Raw genomic sequence first — 20,700 nt, 5'->3', positions numbered from 1 at the left:
CATAAGGTCCAACTTGTGAAACGGTTTTTAAACACATCATAATGATACGAATGATTTTTTTAGGTTCCTCTATGACGCAGAATCGTCTAACAGCTTGGCTTTCATATATGTTTAGCACCATGGTGTTCTCAAGCGTCGGTAGTCGTCAGGGTAGTCGTGTGGATAAAACACGAGTTCAGTGATCCCGATGTTCATGGATGGAATCCAGTCTGCATCATATTAAGTTTTTTTGCTTTTTTCATAAGTCTATCTATCTTATGGAACGTGTCCTAACGAGCACGATCAATTTTCATAAGCTCATAAGGTATTTCGATGAATTTCGTTAGTTTTTTTCACTGAGTGTAGACCAGGAGTGGAGGTGGATGTAGGTATCGAGAGATATATAAAATATATAGAATACTAATTTTGAATGTTGATTTTGTTGGGTGTATGATTCTATTACTGCAGGATAATAAAAAGTGGTCTAAAAATAAATCTGGTCTAAAGCGTCGAAACAAGACAATGACAGGAAGCTGAAAGAGAGATAATGTGCAGAGTTTTGCCAGATGTGTGTGGGAGTGAGAAAGAAATAAAGAGAGTGTGTTGAAAGCCCGATTGTAAAAAAAAGGATCAGTTTTTGAGTGGTTGTGCTTCGAAGCAGTCGTGTGTTGCAGAGTATCTAAAGTGAAGCAGGAAAAAGTGAATTCGGCCGGTGCGTAGTGAAAAAAGGCCGGTGTGTTTGAGTTTGCTTGTGCTGGATAAAAAAAGAAATGGATTCCTACAACTATGACATAACTTCGGGATATTCTGAATCGTACACACTATCCTGCAATGTATAACATGGAATCTATAGCCGTAATATTTTTTTTGCTGTTACATTACCAACCGTAATAATTATATCTAATTCATTTATTTAGCGTGATTAAAAATTATAATGTAACTGAATCAACAATTCTTCACAATGCCTACAACGAATGCAGATTAAAAAAATATTTTTGTTTGAACAACCTTAAATATTTCAAAGGTACAGAACAATACCTACTAGTCTTTGAAGAATATTAGGAAATATGGTTCATTACGTATTATTATTCAATATTGCAGGCTAGCATTGCAAGTGTATATATGAAGTTGTGTACTCCATGAAAGATTGGATGACCAAAATTATCACAAAACTACCATGAAGTGACCCTTGAGAATTAAAAGGTTCATGGATCCTATTTGGTTGTTCTACGTTACTATCTAAAACGAAACCACCTCATGTTACAGTGGTTGTTTTTATCAACTAAGCTCCTTAAAAGTAAGGATGACCCATATTATTCCAAAAATATATATGTAACGCTTATTATTGGGGTCTCATGTTAGCCTAGTGGTTAAGGCTATGGCGGGTTCGATTCCCGTTCCAGTCGGGAAAATTTTCTCGATTCCCTGGGCATAGTGTATTATTGTCCTTGCCTCACAATATACAAATTCATGCAATGGCAGGCAAAGAAGGCCATTCAATTAATAACTGTTAAAGTGCTCAAAGAACACTAAGCTGAAGCGAGGCAGGCCAACTCCCAGTGTCGACGTCGAGCCATAAAATAGAAGAAGAAGAAAAAGAAGAAGAAGCTTATTGTTCCTCGAACTACTTTGATAAATATAGTACTACCTAACCTAGTGGTAAAAGCTATTATCAATCACAAGTGTAGACTAGAAGCTATAGCCAACCATATATGATCTCTGGAGTAATTTAGTTGATCTGGAATATCTCAAAAGCATCTTTGAATGATTCATGAAATACCAAGGGGATTACATAAAAAACCAGGAACAAACTCACAGGATAATCCCATTCAGCTTACTCTCCATGACCCGCGTTCACTCCGGACTCCAATGTTTACTAATTAGTCGCGGAAGGCGAACGCGCGTGACTTTGATACCCGAGATGCCAAGCTAAGACCACTTCTTTATTAGCTGTCATGATATCGTACAGTCGGCAACACTAGACACGAACTCAGAGATGGAATTATGAAAAATTAAGTGCTCATGGCGTGGACTCGAGGTCAGTTTGGCTTTTTATTCCGCAGGATCGTTGTCTGTTCTGTGGCTTAGTTGGTTAAAACGCCGGTCCAGCGAATAAGAAGACGTGTGTTCGAGTCCAAAACATGATTTTACCGATAATTTATCTTTCAACTAGTCAATTAACAACATTGCTGTGGCTTCTAATAACAAGTTTTTCAGTATGTTTCAGTCATTTCACGAACTGTTGAACTTTTTTAGAACCTCCCCCTGTTCCAAATGTTGAACGTAATTTGCGAACGTTCCTTGATGTTATTTTATCACATACATCTTGATCTATAAACAAGGCTTCCCGCAGGGGTCAACCTATGAAAATTTTCAGCAATTTCTTCGACAATGCGCTATGCATTCCTTTTAGGATTTCTGCCAGGCTTGCTGTCAGGTTTCATATTGTAATTTCTCTCGAGAAATATTTCTCCCAGTATTCCACTCGTGATTCTTTCTTTGAAGTATTCTACCTAGAGTTTCTCCAGAAATTCCTCCCGAGATTCCTTCAGGGTTTTTTTTCGCAGTATTTCCAAATCGATTCAACACGAGATTCTTTCAGTGATTCCTCCAGAGTTCTTTCCTTTTTTCTTCCGGAATTCTTCCAGAGGTTTATTTATGTATTTCTTGCAAGTTTTATTTAGCAAATTTCCTCTCAGGTTCCGTCAAAAGTTCGCACGATTTCTCCAGGATTCTTCCTGGGTTTCCTGATGGGATTTTTCCAGGGATTTATTTTTCGGGTTTGCGTCAGATTTTTCCAAGGATTCTTTGAAAAGTTCTCAACAAGATTAATTCAGGGATTATTTCAAGGATTCTTGCCAGAATTCCTTCAGAGATTTGTCACGAGATTCCCTCATCGTTTTCTTCCGGAGCTCCTTCCTACATTCTTTCAGATATTTTTTGCTAGATTCGTTAGGGGATTCCTCTTACATTTTTTCAGGGATTCCTTCCGAGATATCTTTCGGGAGTCCTTCGTTGATTGCCGGGATTTCCTTAGAAATTTGTCCTTGGTTTCCGACAAGGATTCCTCTCTGGATTCCTTCAGAGATTCCTCCCAATTCCTAATTCCTCATTAATTTTTCCCGAGATTGTTTTTTGTTTTTTTTCTGTAATTTTTTCGCGATACTTACCAGCAATTTCCCCATAATTTCTTTCCGAATTCCTCACGGAGTTTATTCAATAATTTCTCCCTGGCTATAGAGATGCCTCTCAGGATTTCTTCATGGGATTCTCCCTGGATTACTTTGGGACTATTTCCCAGTATTTCATCAGCGATTTCTCTTGGGATTTTCTTAGTGATTCTTCCTAGACTTTCTTTCGGGATTTCTTTAGTAGGGATTCCTTCTGGGGTTTCTTCAGAGATTCCTTATTTGATTCCTCCTGAGATTTCTTTACATTATTTTCCAGGCTTTCTTTAAAGGTTCCTCCCATGTTTTATTTAGGGATTCTTTCAAGAACTCTTTCTACGATTCCTTTATTCATTTTTCTCGGGATTTTTTTTGGCGTTTGTTTTTTCAGATATTCTACCCGAATCCTTTAAGGGACACCTTCAGAAAATTCACCTCTGATTCTTTTTTGATTCTTCTCGGGATTCCTTTGTCCTGGTAATCCTCCAGAGATCCTTTCAGGAATTTCTCCTTCCTTCCTTCCTGCAGAGGTCCTTGCAGGGATATTCCATCCGGGATGCCTTCTCTATAATTCTTGATTTTTTTAAGAGATTACTTAAGGAATTCCTCCCGGGCTTTTTTCATGAATTACTCCTAGGATTCCCTCATTGATTCTTTCCGGCTATCCTCCTGGGATTATTCCATAGTTTATTTCAGGGATTTCTCCCAGGGCTCTTTAAGGGGGATCTCGTAAGATTCCCTCATTCATTCCGCCCAAAATTCTTCTGATAATCCTTTGGAACTTCTTAAAATTATTTATTCAAGAATATAATTTCTTTAGGATTTCTCCAGGATTTTTTTCATGGGTTCCTCTTGCGATCTATTCCAAGATTTTGCCATCAGAGATTCCTACTGGGATTTTTTCAAAGATTCTTCCAGGGCCTCCTCTAGAGGTTCTTTCAGGGATTAGCATTTTATTTTTTCTCACTTATGCTCCTTTATAAATACGAGAAAATGCCCCATCTTCCAAACTTCTATGATGATGCTGATTTTGATGTCATGCCTGTCGTCTGTTGAAGAAACGCTTGCGTCCTTTATTGAACCGAGGAGTTATGCTGGCATCACTGCGGTTTCCTTATAATCTCAATCTTTTAGCGATGTAAATGCGAAGTAATCGTGTAATCAGATCCTACCGGGCCGATGTCGGAAGAAGAAGGATACAGTAGTAAATTGTAGACATGTCGGCTGGTAGTTGCATTCTAGCTGAAAACCAGATCATCCACCGTCTACATTGATTCTTCCTTCTTCATCAGGTGCCTCAACTTGTTCCCGACGAACAAACAACAATAATGACATAATGAAAACGGTCTCAAAACGATTCGTTCACGACAGCCGATGATGGGAGGAATCAGTCCATCTGCTACGTCTCTGCAATCTTCTCTGCGGTGGGTTGGGAAAATTATTTTCCCATGTAAAATCAATCACCAGCGCCGGATCCAATGAACATTGAAATGATGGTATGTTGCTGGTGGACGACGGAGACGACGACGTCGCGACACCACGATCGTGGCCAGATCAAAATGAGAACGGGAATTATAGGCCTCTTCTGTTGGATTCAGTGGATTGATCGCGGACAGAGTCAATCACCAGCTCAGAGAGCCGCAGTCAACAACGGATGATAATTGTACCCGATGCAGCACGCGGCGCGGCCTCGAAGAATGGATTAAGGAGATGGGACGCGTTTTATGATTTATTTGCTTTGTGTTCCTGAGAACGTGGTCGCATTCGGTGAAGATTCTTCCGCCTTTCGCATGCGGACGATTGACGACTGACTGACTGACTGTCTGACGAGATCAGGTTGTTGGTTTGTAATCGGATTGGTAACGGTTTCGGAAATATTGCCTAATGAAAGGGCCCCGGGTATGTCGTCCGATTCGATAGGATGCTGGTTTTACCTTTCCGTTCGAGATGGTTACATCCTGTGGGAACCATTTGTGGAGCAAAGCCAAACAAAAGCCAGTTCATAATCCATCCAAAGCCATTTCAAAGCCAATCCAAAGCCATTGCAAAGGCAATTAAATTCTAAAACCAATCCAATTTTCAAATTTAAAGTCAATTTAAAACCAATTTAAAACCAATTTAAAGCCAATTTAAAGCCAATTCATAGTCAATCCAAAACCACTCCAAGGCCAATTCAAAACCAATTTAAAGCCAATTCAAAGCTAATCCATAACCAATATAAAACCAATTTGAAGCCAATCCAAAGTCAATTCAAAGCCAATTCAAAATCAATCCAAAACCAATTAAAACCCAATTTAAGGCCAATGCAAAGCTAATCCAGAACAAATCTAAAACTAATTTATAGCCAATCCAAAGCCAATCCAAAGTCCATCCTTAATCAATCCACAGCCAATTCTAAACTAATTTAAAGCCAATTCAAAGTCAATCCAAAACCAATCCAAACCCCATGCAAAGCCAATCCAAAGCCAATCAAAAACCAATCCAAAGTCAATCCAAAATCAATCCAAAGCCAATTCAAAACCAATTTAAAGCTAATTCGAAACCAATTTAAAGCCACTTCAAAGCTAATCCAAAGCCACTCTGAAACCAATATAAAGCCAATCCAAGACCAATCCAAAGCCAATTCATTTTTTAAAAAAAGTCAATTCAAAGTCAATCCAAACCCCATCCAAAGCCATTTCAAAACCAAATTTAAGGCCAATCCAAAGCTAACCCAAAACCAATCGAAAACCAATTTTAAGCTAATCCAAAGCCAATCAAAAGTCAATCCAAAACCAATCTAAAGCCAATTCAAAACCATTTTGAAGTCAATTCAAGACTAATCCACAATCAAATTAAAACCAAAGCCAATCGAAAGCCATTGCAAAGGCAATCCAATGCCAATCCAAAACCAATATAATTTCCTAATTTTTAGTCAATTTAAAGGTTTGGAGGCAGCTTTCGACTGAGGTATCTGGACACCTGAGAGGATTTTCGGCGTAGCAGTCGCAATTGCAATCAAACGATCAGATATTCTCCTTCATCGAAACGTCGGATAAAGGAGAATATCTGATCGTTTGATTGCAATTGCGACTGTCACGCCGAAAATCCTCCCAGGTGTCAATTTATAGCCAATTCAAAATCAATCCAAAACCAATCCAAAGCCAATTCAAAGCTAATCCAAAGCCAATCTAAAGCCTATTCAAAGTCAATCCAAAATCAATCCACAGCCAATTCAAAACCAATTCAAAGCCAATCCAATGCCAATCCAAAGCCAATTCAAAGCCAATCCAAAGCCAATCTAAAGCAAATCCAAAGTCAATCCAAATCAATCTAAAACGAATCAACATCCAATTCAAAACCAATTTTAAGTTAATTTAAAGCCAATTAAAAGTCAATCCAAAACCAATTTTAAAGCCAATTCAAAGCTAATCCAAAGCCAATCTGAAACCAATATAAAGCCAATCCAAAATCGATCCAAAATCGATCCACAGCCAATTCAAAATTAATCCAAAAAGAATCCACAGCCAATACAAAACCAATGTAAAGCCAATTCAAATTTAATCCAAAACCAATCCAAAGCTAATTCAATACCAATTTAAAGCCAATTCAAAGCTAATCCGAATCCAATTTGAAACCAACTTAATGCCAATCCAAAGCCATTACAAAGGCAATCCAATGCCAATGCAAAACCAATCAAATTTCCAAATTTTAAGCCAGTTTAAATCCAATTCAATGTCAGTAAATCTAAAGTAAATCCAAAACTAATTCAAAATCAATTTAAAGCCAATTCAAAGCTATTCCAAAGTCAATTCAAAACCAACTTAGAGCCAATCCAAAGGCATTCCAATGCCAAGCCAATGCCAATCCAAAACCAATCAAATCTCCAAATTTTAAGTTAATTTAAAGCCAATTCAAAGTCAATCCAAAACCAATCCAAAGCCAATTCAAAACCAATTTAAAGGCAATTAAAAGCTAATCCAAAACCAATCTGAAATCAATCCAAAGCCGATCTGAAATCAATCCAAAGCTAATCTTAAGCCAATCCAAAGCCAATCCAAAGTCAATCCAAAATCAATCGACAGCCGGTTAAAAACCAATTTAAAGCCAATTCAAAGCCAATCCAAAACCAATCGAGAACCAATCCAAAGCCAATCCAAAGCCAATCCAAAGCCAATCCAAAGCCAATTCAAAGCTAATTCAAAGTCAATTCAAAATCAATCCAAGACCAATCCACAGCCAATTCAAATCCAATTTAAAGCCAATTCAAAGTTAACCCAAAACCAATCTAAAACCAACTTAAAGCCAATCCAAAGCCATTGCAAGGACAATCCAATGTCAATCCAAAACCAATCCAATTTCCAAATTTTAAGTTAATTTAAAGCCAATTTAAAGCCAATTCAAAGTCAATCCAAGACCAATCGAAAACCAACTTAAAGCCAATCCAAAGCGATTGCAAAGGCAATCTAATGCCAATCCAAAACCAGTCCAATTTCCAAATTTAAAGTCAATTTAAAGTCAATTCCAAGTCAATTCAAACCAATCCATAACCAATCCCAAGAAAATTTAAAACCAATTTAAAGCCAATTCAAAGCTAATCCAAAACAAATCTAAAACCAACTTAAAGCCAAACCAACAGCAAAGGTAGTCCAATGCCAATCCAAAACTAATCCAATTTCCAAATTTGAGGTCAATTGAAAGCTAATTTAAATCCAATTCAAAGTTAATCCAAAATCAATCCAAAGCTAATTCAAAACCAATTTAAAGCCAATTCAAAGCTAATCCAAAACCTTTATAGAAACAATTTAAAGCCAATCCAAAGCCAATCCAAAGTCAATCCAAAATGACTCCAAAATCAATCCACATCCACAGCCAATTCAAAAACAATTCAAAGCCAATGCAAATCCAACCCAAAACTAATCCACAGCCAATACAAAACCTATTTAAAGCCAATTCTAAGCCAATCTAAAGCCAATCCAATGCCAATCAAAAGCCGAACCAAAAGAATCTAAAGCTAATAGAAAGGCAACGAGAGCTTAGGTGTATTTTTTTTGGTTTTCGGAGTTGGAAGTCAATTCACACTATTTCAGAGGACCTTGACAAAATTCCCCGCAACCACACGATGAATTCCCACCATAAACGATGCAGCGCCGATGAGACTGGCAATCTTGTTTGAAGGTCCCATCCCCCTGAAGTAGGTCGTGCAGTTAACGAAAGGAATGTTGTCGGAACTTAATGAGCCTGCGCCGAAAGGGCTCACACCGATCGGACGTAAAACCAACCACTTACTCTCCGAAATACAGCGCATAGGCAGCGATCACGTTGGTGTACGCATTGTTGGTAACATTTTCATGATCTTCATCCGGTCCCATCACCTCTGCGGAAGAAAACAAACCAAAACGAAAAGAACAAACCATCAGATGAATGAGAGACAGTCGATTATTGTTAAACTGTTTGGTGCGTTTTATGCGCTCGTGCTACGATGCGGACGTCATCATCATCCGAGCGAGATAGGTACTGACCCTTGATGTCGAACAGCCCTGTAACGGGATCGGGTGCGATTCGACTGGCCCAAAACTCGGCAATTGCCCCGGCCAGTGAGCATCCTTGGTTGCGCAGCCAGTGGAGGTCTTGCGTGGCGGCGAAGTACTGCCGCAGAGCGAAGCTTATGTCTGCGGTAATGTGGTGTTGAAATTGCGCCACTTCCGGGCAGCAGGGTTGAGTCACTTCGATACCAGTGGCGGCACTTTCCCAGGGGTACCTGAAGGGGAAAGAATAGTTATCTTGTGGTTACTTGGTATCTTATGAATTCAGGTAACTTGAACGAGTTACATAAAATTTCTATGAAAAAAATCACTCAGAAATTGATTGTTGTTGTAACTTTACACCAAGATTCAAACACTTTACATATGTTCTACACAATACACACTTTTAATGAACACTGTAACTGTAGTTTTCTATCTTTTGGAATGAAGACGTTTTTTTAAGGATTTCGCACAAACAACGCAATATTTCGTAAACTATTGGATACAGGACTAAATCGTCTTAGACAAAGTTGCATTTTGCACAATTTTGCAATGAAGACAGCTAATGCTTTTTTGCATTTTTTTTAATATCTTTTTAATCTTATTTACTTATAGATAACATAAAAAGACACGGACACGTTTAATGCTTCCAGTGAGCTATTTGCTCTTTGAAGGAAGCACGACACTAAACAACGACTAGCATGCAACGCCCAGTGGCACAGCCGAAAACTTTTCCTGACAGCTGCGGCGGGAATCGAACCCGCGCTCCTCAGCACGATGCGACTAAAGGCTTGGTGACCTTAGCCGCACGACCACGAAGCCACACACATAATGATCCAACTACTCATGTCAACTTCCGTTTGTGAGCTTTAGTTTACAGAGTCTTATTTTTAATGTTGGCATGAAACATCGACAAAATTGGTACCATTTGCTTCATTAGAAAGTTATCTGTAAGACCTAGTGAGAACCATCCTAGACATTGAAGTACCAGTCAGTCGTCAGTGTATTTGCAATTTCTGAAAGAGTCTATACCGTGTACGAAAAATTGCCTGATTTAGCGGAAATCTCCCAATATAGGACTCCCCTCCAGATTTCCCCACACCATATGCGGTCTGCTATAGGTGTGCAAATCTTCATATCCTCCCCTTTTCCCATATTGACCAGCAATCTAATGTAGTTGTTCTCATCTAAAAGTAGAAAGATCACAAAGAAGATCGCCCTAATTGACTTACAGAAAATACCTGGCATTTCCAACCAGTTATCTCATTGGTTCCTTGTGTAACTTTAATGAATCGGGTGAGAAGGATAGGGGCGCTTAAAGAGGTTTTAAAGGCGTTGTAAGGGGTTGCAGAGCATTTCAAATTGATTACGGGGATTATAAGGTATTTCAGGAGCGCTGCAGGTGTTTTTCAAGGTCGTTCCAAAGGGGTTTTCAAGGGGACTTCAAGGGGTTTACGGGGCATTTCAAATGGATTACGGGGATTTCAATGGGCGCTTTTATGGAATTTTGGAGGTTTCAGGGGGTCTCAGGAGCCTTTTGAGGTCGTTTCAAAAGATTTCAGGGGAGTTTCCAGGCATTTCAGAGAGTTTCAGTGGGTTTCTGGAGCATTTAAAGGGTTTTTAGGAGTATTCCGAAAGGGATTGCGTGGGTTTCAGGAACGTTTCAATAGTATGAAATATCCCAGAATCACCTTGGAATCCCCCCAGAAACCTCGTGAGAGCCCGTGAATTTTGGGAACCCCAAACCTCCCACTTCTCCTGCGCACGGTCATGCCTTTAGGTACTCCCTTAGGCCCCAGGTACCCCTTGAGGCATTTTAGGACCTCCTGGTACGCCCCTGAGACCCTCTGAAGCGCCCATGGGACCGCCTGCAATCCCAAGAAACTCCACTTAAGCGCTCCTGTGACCCCCTGGACTCCCCTTGAAACTCTTTGAAATCCTTTGAAATGCCCTTGAGACCACCTCAAGCACTCCTTAATCCCCCCGGAAAACTCCTGGGGTTCCTTGAAATGCCCTTGAACTGGGCCAAAACTCCCAAAAAGTGTCAAAGTGATCTCAGTCATAAAAATTACAAAAGTGAATCATTCGAAAAAAGTAAAATATATTTTAAGGACAAACGTCTTGAAATCCCACTTCAATGGTGCATCAGAACTTTAGACGCACAAATCTCAAGAAGCAAGCTTCAAACTACAGTGCATTTTATTATTCTGTTCTTGCTCACTTGTAATTAGCTTAAAATAAGAAGATCAGGTGCGTTAGTTTAGTTTACGAAGAGATTTGTGCGCTCGAAATCGTGAGTAGGTGCCAATGTCGGCCATTTTGGGATTCTAACAAGTCTGTCCTTAATAATGAAATTTATGTTTTACGTTATCCAGCAAATGAAAGCTTGTTATTGGACAGTTTAAATGCACGTATGGTACACAATTAATCTATTATAAAAATGCAGTGGCATAAGTGGGACCGCGCATAACTTGCGAACGGAAGGTCCGATTTTGGTCGTCTTAGTTTTGTTCTGTTAGTTTTCACCCAAGGAAGGTTTATGAGGCATAAAACATGAAAAATTGAGAGTTTTTGAAAATTGAACTTTCATACATTTTGACCGGGGGCTTGGTCTTGGCTAGAAACTTGAAACGTCAAAAAACGCAGTAGGCAAGACAAAGTTTGCCGGGTAGAGCTAGTATACTGCCGTGAATCGCATATCAGTCCCATCTTTGCTGGATTTCCTATGCAAATGGGACAGATATGCGATTCACGGCAGTATACTATACAACTTTTCAAATTTTTATATATTGTACCTTACAGATTTTGGTATTTTTTAAGTTTAAAAACGGTTCCTGTCGTCACGTGTCGCCGCAATTTCGAATAGTATACCTTAAACATCGTTCGTGAGGCTCCATAAAAACGTTTAAATATTATGCAAAAATTAGCTGTTTTTCATGATAGAGCTATTTAAAAAATTAAAGGTTTTTCATATATTTTACGTTATTTTCCCATTTTTAACCAAAATAAAATTTATCGTCCCATATATGTTTACACCACATAACATAAGTGGAACTACATATTCAGAGCGAAGGAAAAAGTTGTATCCTTTTCCAGCACGCGAAACCGTTATATCTTTTATAAAAGGCATCGAACTGTCATTTATTTTGGTAAACAAAAAACATCTGATCCAACCAGTATTCCAGTTTTGGCAAAGAATACAGGAACGTAGATTGGCGTCTCAGATATGCGTACAACAAGCTGCTGGAAATCCACTTATTCATTTTGTCATAATTTCATTTAAATCTTCGAAATAATACATCCACGTTTCACATATCGATGTCCCCGTATATTTAAAGCTAGAAAACGCATTTTTGACTTGAGTTCACAAAGTTTCATCACAATTTATATCCTGTTTTAGATCTCCACGTGCTGCCAGTCTAGATCTATGAGATCTTTGTTTTACTTCGCAGCAATGAAAAATGGTATACATGCTGAAAAATAGTATAGCAAAAGTGTTATAACGCATTTGACATTTCGATGCCCTGTATACCAGTGTACGAAATCGAAAAGGCGTCAACTTTTTGAGCCAGAGTTCCACTTATGTTATGTGTTTACACGTTCTAAACAAACTTGATTGAATTCAAGCAAAAGTCGATCATTTTTTTAAGTTCGAATTGAATTTCTGTAAAACGCAAAAAATGAGGGGTTTACTGACTTATACATTTTTAAAATGATTGAAGTTACATAATTATTGAATACCCCTTTTGAAACTATAAAATTACTATATAATATGTCTAGACTTCGATTGAACCTTTAAAAAATCGTTTTGGCCGAACTAATGGAACGCCGCTGAGAAGCCTTGTAACGCCCTGATAATCTTTGGGACCCCCTGGAAACCCCTAGCACCCCATGAAATGCCCATGAGTCCTCCAAAACGCCCCTGGGTTCTCCTGAAACCCACTGGGACTCCTAAAACTTCCCTGAGACCCCTGGAACCACACTGAAACCCTCTGGGACCCCCTGAAACGACTCTGAGACCCATTGGAACTCCTGTGCCGGATTTAGGAAGAGGGGGCAAGTCCCCGGACTCTCACATTTAACTTGTCTCCATTTTAATTTTATCATAAGAACTTCATATTACTGTCTGCAGGCAAGATGTTTGTGATGTGTTGTGATTCTGTTGAGAAAGACTGCAAATATTTGTTCAGCTATTCAATTCATAAAATTTTAAGTTTTGCCTCCAAAACTTATTAATATTATTTCTTTTTCGTGCAATTTCTTAAAAATACTTACCGGAAATCCTGAAGAAATATTCAACTGAATTCTACAAGAACTCTAAAACCTACTCTTGCAGAGTCAAAAAGTTTCTGCAAAATTTGTTTTTTTTTTCTGTTTGAAGTTTTTGAAATAATGTTGAAGAATTCCAACAGATCTTGGAAGAATTAAATGATATTCAGAAGTAATTTTGGAACACTTCAATTTGATTTTAAATAGACTGCTTACGACTTGTTGGAATCCAAGAACACAAAAACTGTTGAATTTCTTTTTTGTGAAAATCTAGCATGAATTCAAAGCAAGATTTTGGTGAGTTTAAGTCCGTTTTTTAGTTGAGTTGTTTACTGAAAAAAGAATACACGACGAGCTTTTGATAAATTTAATAGATTCCTTGAGTACATTTGAGAAGAAATTGGCTCAGTATTCGTCCGTGTTTACCGATGAAAATTTTCAAGAACTTTAATATTAAAAATTCTATTGGAACGCCTATTGGAAGTCAGAAATTTAATCAGGAGCATATCATGGATTCCCTGTAAAATTTCTTTAGCATTTTCTATCAGAATTTCGTCTTTGATTTCAGTGTTTTGTGGAAATTTTACCAAAACCTCCCCTAGCAATCGAGTTAAAGCATGTTTTTGTTATGTATTCATTCTTTATGGTGATCGACCTTCTCCAGAGATTATAGCAAGGAACCATTAGAAATTCTCTTAAGATTTCACAAAAACGACAGCGATTGCGCTACATATTCATTAGAAATTAGTTGAAAATTTCAGCTATAAATTCTTCTTGCATATTCTTTATGAATTCTGACATAAATTTCTAATAAATGCTGTGAACACACTCGTGAAAAGCATTTTTTTCTCTTTATATAAATTCCTTTTATCATTGTTTTCGCGCTTAATTCTGTTATGAAAACATTTGGTGAATATCAACATTTTTGCCTCCGGGGACCCCTTAAAACGCCCCTGAGACCTCTGGAGTCCCCCGAAACCTCCTAGGACTCTCTAAACCGCCCTAAAGCGTCCCTAGAAACCCATGGAACTCTTCGAACTCTTGGAACCTCCTGAAAACCCTTGGGACTCCATGAAACCTCAAGGAACCTCGTAAATGCCCATGAGACCTCCTGAAACCTTATTCATCCCGGAATACAATAGCTTGGTTGATAAAATTTCCTTCGAATACCTTACATAGTATATCAAACTAATGAGACCAAGAACCCTTTGTAAAAATCTCTGACCAGTATAATTTTAAATACAGGGGATGGCCAAAATGTTTGGGATAGGCAACTTTTTTTTTCTCTCACAAAAAAGCAACAAGCTATAACTTTTCATAGAGCGCATCAAATCTCAAATTTTGACTGTTTGTCAACCTATTATGCATCATTGGTACAAATTTGGGCTCGATTGATTAACATTTCGCAAAGTTAGAACCGTTCGGGTAAAACACTATTTTTCAGACAACTCATTTTTGAGGTGTCATATCTCCGAAACCAGTGAACCGAATTGAATGAAACATGCACATATAATAGGTTGACAAACAGTCAAAATTTGAGATTTTTTGGTGGACTCTATAAAAAGTTACAGCATGTTGGATTTTTTTGTGGGAGAAAAAAAGTTGCCTATCCCAAACATTGATTTATTAACAATTCGTGATCCAACGAACGGATTTTTGTTTTGTTTTATTAGCAGCACTGTAGCTGCTGCCTTGGCTGCTCCTGTTTCCGGGGTTGGTGATGCCTCCCGCCACCCCATGCAACAACGGCAGCAGCAGTGCTGCTGATAAAACAAAACAAAAAGCCGTTCGTTGGATCATTAATCGGTAAAAAATCAATAACTTTTTTCACAAGCATCCAATCGTTTTGCGGTCTTCGAAGGAAAGTTTCATAAATGATTTTTCTACAAGAAGCATTGATCGACTTGAATTAAGGAGACAAAAGGCGACCTCTGGGATTTTTTTTATCTGAAAGTGAAACTTTTCCCATAGTAAATCCTATGAAAACTTTGAACCGCTTGCGCTAAATTATAGTTTCACCGATTGCGCTGAAATTTTGCACAGTTCATATGAGACCTAAACGGGATCTAACAAGTCGACTGGAGCGAGGATTCATTTTTTCCATACAAGCATGCACCATACTAGTGAGTACTTCCTTCGAAAGGGATGTAAAGCGTGGGTCCCGAGATGAACTAGCCTAGGGCTAAAAATCTCGTTAATACGGACAAAAAAATACATTCAATATCTCTATTGAATTATTTGTTTCGGATCATATGACATGAAATAAAAGCCTATGAATAAAATAAGGAAAAATCTCGGATGAAAATATTAACAGTTACAACCTGTTACAACGCCAACAAATTCTTTAAAAGAATAACTATAGAGAAATCCCTATGTTTGAAAGAGGATGCATACCAGATGATCATATAACACCGCGAAACAAAAATTGACTATTGGTCTGTCTCATGAGGAAACTTATGTGTCTCTGACGGATTTCGGGCCACCGAATCCGAATCAGGGCTCAGATTTGCTCCAGCACGTCATAATTTTGAGCTATACCTCTATTTATAGGGAAAAAATTACGTTTTTGGGCATTTTTGACTGCGAACCATTAAGCATGGAAATATTTTTTTGTAAGCAATCAAAAGGTAAATTGGTCAATTGGCTTCTTTAGCGGGATTGAGATAATTCCATATTCTGAATCTGCATGTCAAACTGAGCCGAAATCCAAATTTTCATGAATTTTGGTGCCCGGGAACCTATTTGAAAATCAGTTTGAAGTTTGTATGGGAGCGATTTGTCGAATCACCCCTCGTCGCATTTTGTACTGGGTGGAGCTGTCAAACAGTTGCCCAGCTGTCAAAAGGTGATTTCAAAAAATCTCTTTGAAATTGATTTTAGGTACCAAAATAAAGTTTTAAAAATCTGAAAAAAAATCACAGTGGTTCACAAAAAGGTGCTCTTTCTTATAAAATCAAAATATCAGTACATTTTTCAAAATTTAAAAACCCAATTGGCATGTACATTAACGACTCATGCAAAATATTTCGTTTTACAAAATCGAATTCGATAGTTTTAAGCGATTTATGTTAGGTACGATAATTCGCATACAATTGTTACCCTTAAGGTGAAACCCCAAGAAATCCTATTGCATTTTTTCATGCAAACTTTAGAGGCACAAATCTGACGAACAAAGCATCGAGCCAAGCCGCACTTGTTTTTCCCTGTTTTTCCTGGCTTTGCTCACTTCCAAAAAGAGGCAGCTTTTACAAATCGAGAGCATTTGTATACAAATGTTCAAGATTGGTGCTCTTGAAAACGTGAGTAGGGGACCAAGTCGGCCATTGGGGCAGCCATGTTTGTTTTCTCTGAAGTTTCTCCTTAAGTCACCCTCTAAAAGTTACATGCAAGTTTACTTACTAACATAAAATGCTCAAATCACTCAAATTTGATTTAATAAACCCAAACATTTTGCATGAATCGTTAATTTAGATGTTAATTTACCAATTTATCCTTTGATTGCTTAAAAAAAAGTTCAAAAACTGCATATTTTGCCCTATATATTAAAGTATAGCTCAAAATTGTGACGTGCTGGAGCAAATCTGAGCCCGGATTCGGATTCAGCGAACCAAAATCTGTCAGGCACATAAGTTTGCTTTTGACATAAAAAAATGTTGTGCTGTGTAATCAGTTAAAATGCCAAAAAGTTAGTTAGGCCGAAAGAACAGCCAATGCTCAAAGAAAAGAAGGAATATCTTTGTTGAAAATTTGGGCAACTACTTTTGAAGCATCGCTTGTTTCCTCAGAGTAGATCTCCAGATAACTTATATGATAAAACATTCGAGCGGATCATTCGGGGCAATGGAATATTCACGGTACTGGATAATTCGATGGAATTCGGGATAATGTCCAAAAGCCCACCTGAAAGGTGGAATTGCCCCTAAGATCTCCTGGAGCCCCTGGTATACACTGAGACACCCCTGAGACTTCTTTAAACGCTCTTGAGACCTCCCGGCACCCCGCAAAGCCTGGATGCCCCTGAGGTCTCCTGGTACGCCCTGAAACGCCCCTGAGACCCTCTAGAATTCCCCGGGTCCCCCTAAAATCTCTTGAACCGCCCCTGAGATTCCCTGGAGCACCTTGAGACCCCCTGAAGCACACTTGAGACCCCCTGGAACCCCTGAAACCGCCAGAGACGACCCTGAAACCCCCTTGAAACGTTCCTCAGATCTCCTGGTATGCCCTGAATTTGAACCCTACCTGTGAAAAAAAATATCATTAAATTATGAAAACTTTCGTACCAATTTGCACGATGATATAAAAATTCCAGTGCCAGGGCAGAGAATCAAATTCATTCCCATCCGCCTATGAAGTGAACGTAACTAGTCGTTAACTAGTTTTGTATTTCTGTAAAACCAGTACCCAGTGGAACTCTATGAAACTATGTGATAGAATTTTGTTCAACCTATTGAATCTTAAAGTTAAATAACTCTAAATATCAAAAATTTGAAAATGCCACTTTGGAGTATCAGTATACAATGAAACATCGGTTAGAAAGGAACATTGACTTCTTCGCATAATTTTGCTCTTCTAAACTCGAATAACGCGTTAAAACTCTTACAACTAGTGAATTTGAATGTTAAAATGAATAATTCAATTTTGAAATTGCCCCTTAAACGCCTAAAGGTAGGCAATTTTCTTTGAAACGCGATTTTGACAATGGTAATTTCGATTTCTATTGCACAGAAAAAGCTGAGCATACACAGTGATAAGTTGTTGTTGCATAATATGAAGTAGAATCCGAGATTTCCATCTTAGTAGCAACAGAGCAATGGCGGATATTTCCTCGACCGTCCCGTTTCTCCTTAAGGGACGATCTCTTTAAATTTTACCAAACAATCCAAAAATATATAAAGAAATGTATTTTTTCAATGAAGAAAAAAATTAAAAATTCTTTCTCAACGTCCATTTGATATATAATATGTAGCCGAGTTACAGTAAAAAGATTCAGCTCAATCGGAGAATTGATTACGGAGAATAAGATTAATGAAGTGAGGGACTTCGCTTAAAAACAGAACAAAAATCGATTTCAAACTTTTATGGACAGTCGAAAAAAATTCCGCTCCACTGTAATTATTTTCCGTCAGGTTTTCGAACTCAGGGCATGATTCTATACCAAAAATGATCATCAGCTCGAGCTCAAAAATGCTGTAAACTAGTGTAATGGCACATACATTGCTTTGCCAATGTACAATACTTACTTCGCTCCACTAAAACCCCCATCCAGGGCATTTTGTCGCGCCGCATCCATCCTGTGGAACCGATAATCCACCATCATCTGGGCGAACCTGCTCTCGATTAGATTCACCACCGGGAACATCCAAATCTCCGTGTCCCAGAACGAATGTCCCTCGTAATCAGCCAGACCGGTGGCGGTGGATCCACCGCGTCCGAGTCCCGTTGGGCTCAATCCACCGAACTGGTGCTGCTGCAGCGATGGATTTAGCGGAAAGTTGCTCATCAAGTAGAATACGCTCGCCCGGATGGTTTGCTCCAGGGATGGATTGCCCTCGGCGGTGATGTCGAAACCATTCCAAAATGCCCGCCAAAGGTCACCGTGCCGGCGGAGCAGTTCATTGTCTTCGGTGCGAATGGCTGTGAAATGAAATCACATTTTGTGGATTATGAATGTGAACAGGTGCTCTGTACCTGTATAACTGAGTACAGTGACTACCGTTTGTTTTGGTACATGGTGGTATTCTAAAATCACTTAAACTAGTTTCCTAATTCTTGAAGGAATTCATAAAAGGCGGATATTATATAATTCCTGCAGTTTTTAATAAGTTTTCTATCAGAAATATCCAGTTACTTCAGTCGCTCTAGGTTGTACCGAGTCGGCCGTCGTCAGTACCGTACATGGTTGGTTACGGATATTTTTGGGCGCAGTCAGACCATCTCCAGGTAGTGGTCAGAAGCAGAAGCAAAACCATCCCCGCCTTCTCTATCAGCCTACGACCAAAGTTCCCACCGGGGTTGGTTACCCGAGATACGAAAAGGAGTTGTTGAGGAGAGGCTTATGACCTCATAGGTCTGTATTACGTGTTACCGAAGCCTTAACCATGTAATTTCAACAGTTGATGATCGAATTCAAATTATCCAACAGTACAAATATGAAATCGTGCCACTGTGAAATAGGAGCATAATAATCCCCATTAGCGGTCGCCGTTAGACTCTCTGTGATCGTCCTATTGAATTTGAAAAATGATTCGCATTAGGCCTTTGTTTATGACCCACGCCGCCCGTACCTAGTCGTTGTAAGTTTGTGATTTTTATAGCGCTCCGCCGCTTTTCCATTTGCTAAGCTCTCTGGATTAAGCCCTCCTGCACCTGAACTAGTGTGCCTATATAGGTACACTACAGGTGGTTGGTTACCCCCAGCATAGAGAGACCGCTAGCGCTGGCTGCACGGTGTGGGGAAGGAATTATGGGTTATTATAAAGGAAGAACCGAACCGTGAACAAACTTCATGTCTGGAGCACGAATCAAGTGCCAAGCTAGAGCAATGGGATTTATTTTGTTAGTCTGATTTCTACGTGAAATAAGCATAACGATTGCACCGTCGTCGTCGTCGTCGTCGTCGTCGTCGTCGTCTTCGTCGGAATGGACAGAAATGAAATAATTTTATCAGTTCAACGACGTGCACATCGGTGGTTGATGATGGTGACGAGTGCGGTACCGTACGCTGTGGTTGCAAAATGAATTTTTCTAGGGATGCTAGAAAAATATGTTTTGGTTGCACGAACTCTAATGATTTTGCCATGACTCCTCTATTGGAAATGCTTTGATATTCATGTACACAACAGAAACACGTGTCCGATGAGCAGATTGAGACAACGATTGTGAAAAGAAATCCACGTGCTCCGGTGGGAATCGAACCCACAACTCCAAATTCGCTTGATGGGTGCTTCTTTCCTCCAAGCTACGGAGCTACTTGACCATTTCCATTCCCTGAAGGCATAGCACTGAACTCCATTGCATTATCGCACATGGTTTAGTTTTTTGATTCAAACTTTGCATTTTTGTGAGCACTACTATTGTTCACTATTCACTATAGCACTGAGGACAATCATTGGTAGCACTACATCATCAATTCAAAAAGAATGGAATATTCGTTAAATTTCGGTTGTATACAACATTTTACTATTTCATTCAATTGTTCGACAATCTTGAGAGAATTTCTTCTTACAAACAATCAAAACATTTTTTCAGAAATTCTTTTTTCTCTACTTTGGAAGAAAATTCGGCAATTTCTCCGAAAACTCTTTTAGAATTTGAAAGGTATTTTTTTGTTAATTTCTTCGACAATTTCATTGGGAAATCCCTCAGTAACGCCAATGGAATGTCAAGCTGAAATTTGTACACTGATAGAAAATTCCTTTAAGAAACACGTAACCCGGGTAGATCACCTTAGAATGGTGCGTTGCGGTGCAAGATCTAGCAAATCAAATTAAATTTTGATCTTGATATTTCCCGCCTTTATAAATACCTATATTCAAGATCAAAGTTTGATTACTGTTTATGTTTATGTAATATTTTTGTTATAATGTTACTACTAATTATCATTTTATTTCAGTACGATTCAGGTAAATTTATCGTGGATACAAATAATATTGCAAACATATGTAACAGTAGCGAACATATAACTAGTATTTAACGTATTCGACGAACGATGTTAATAATACTTTATATTTCAAATTTTTCATCGAAGAATCTAGTATTCCAACCATATGCAGACAACTGGT

The 20,700-nt window shown here is 38.7% G+C and overlaps 1 protein-coding gene across 1 annotated transcript in view; it reads right to left on the bottom strand.

The window, feature by feature from the left end:
* Positions 1 to 20,700, bottom strand: part of LOC115255403 (protein-glucosylgalactosylhydroxylysine glucosidase-like) — a 71,088-nt gene that overhangs the window by 16,759 nt on the left and 33,629 nt on the right. Inside the window, exons 4-6 of the mRNA XM_029853472.2 lie at positions 18,160 to 18,553; positions 8,648 to 8,886; positions 8,415 to 8,502 (exon numbers count right to left, since the gene is read on the bottom strand). Of these exons, the coding sequence (XP_029709332.1) occupies positions 8,415 to 8,502; positions 8,648 to 8,886; positions 18,160 to 18,553 (721 nt within the window). The remainder of the gene's footprint in view (positions 1 to 8,414; positions 8,503 to 8,647; positions 8,887 to 18,159; positions 18,554 to 20,700) is intronic.

This window comes from Aedes albopictus, chromosome 2 (assembly GCF_035046485.1).
Source record: "Aedes albopictus strain Foshan chromosome 2, AalbF5, whole genome shotgun sequence".
Taxonomy (NCBI): Eukaryota; Metazoa; Arthropoda; class Insecta; order Diptera; family Culicidae; genus Aedes; species Aedes albopictus.
This window is presented reverse-complemented; position numbering and strand designations above follow the sequence as displayed.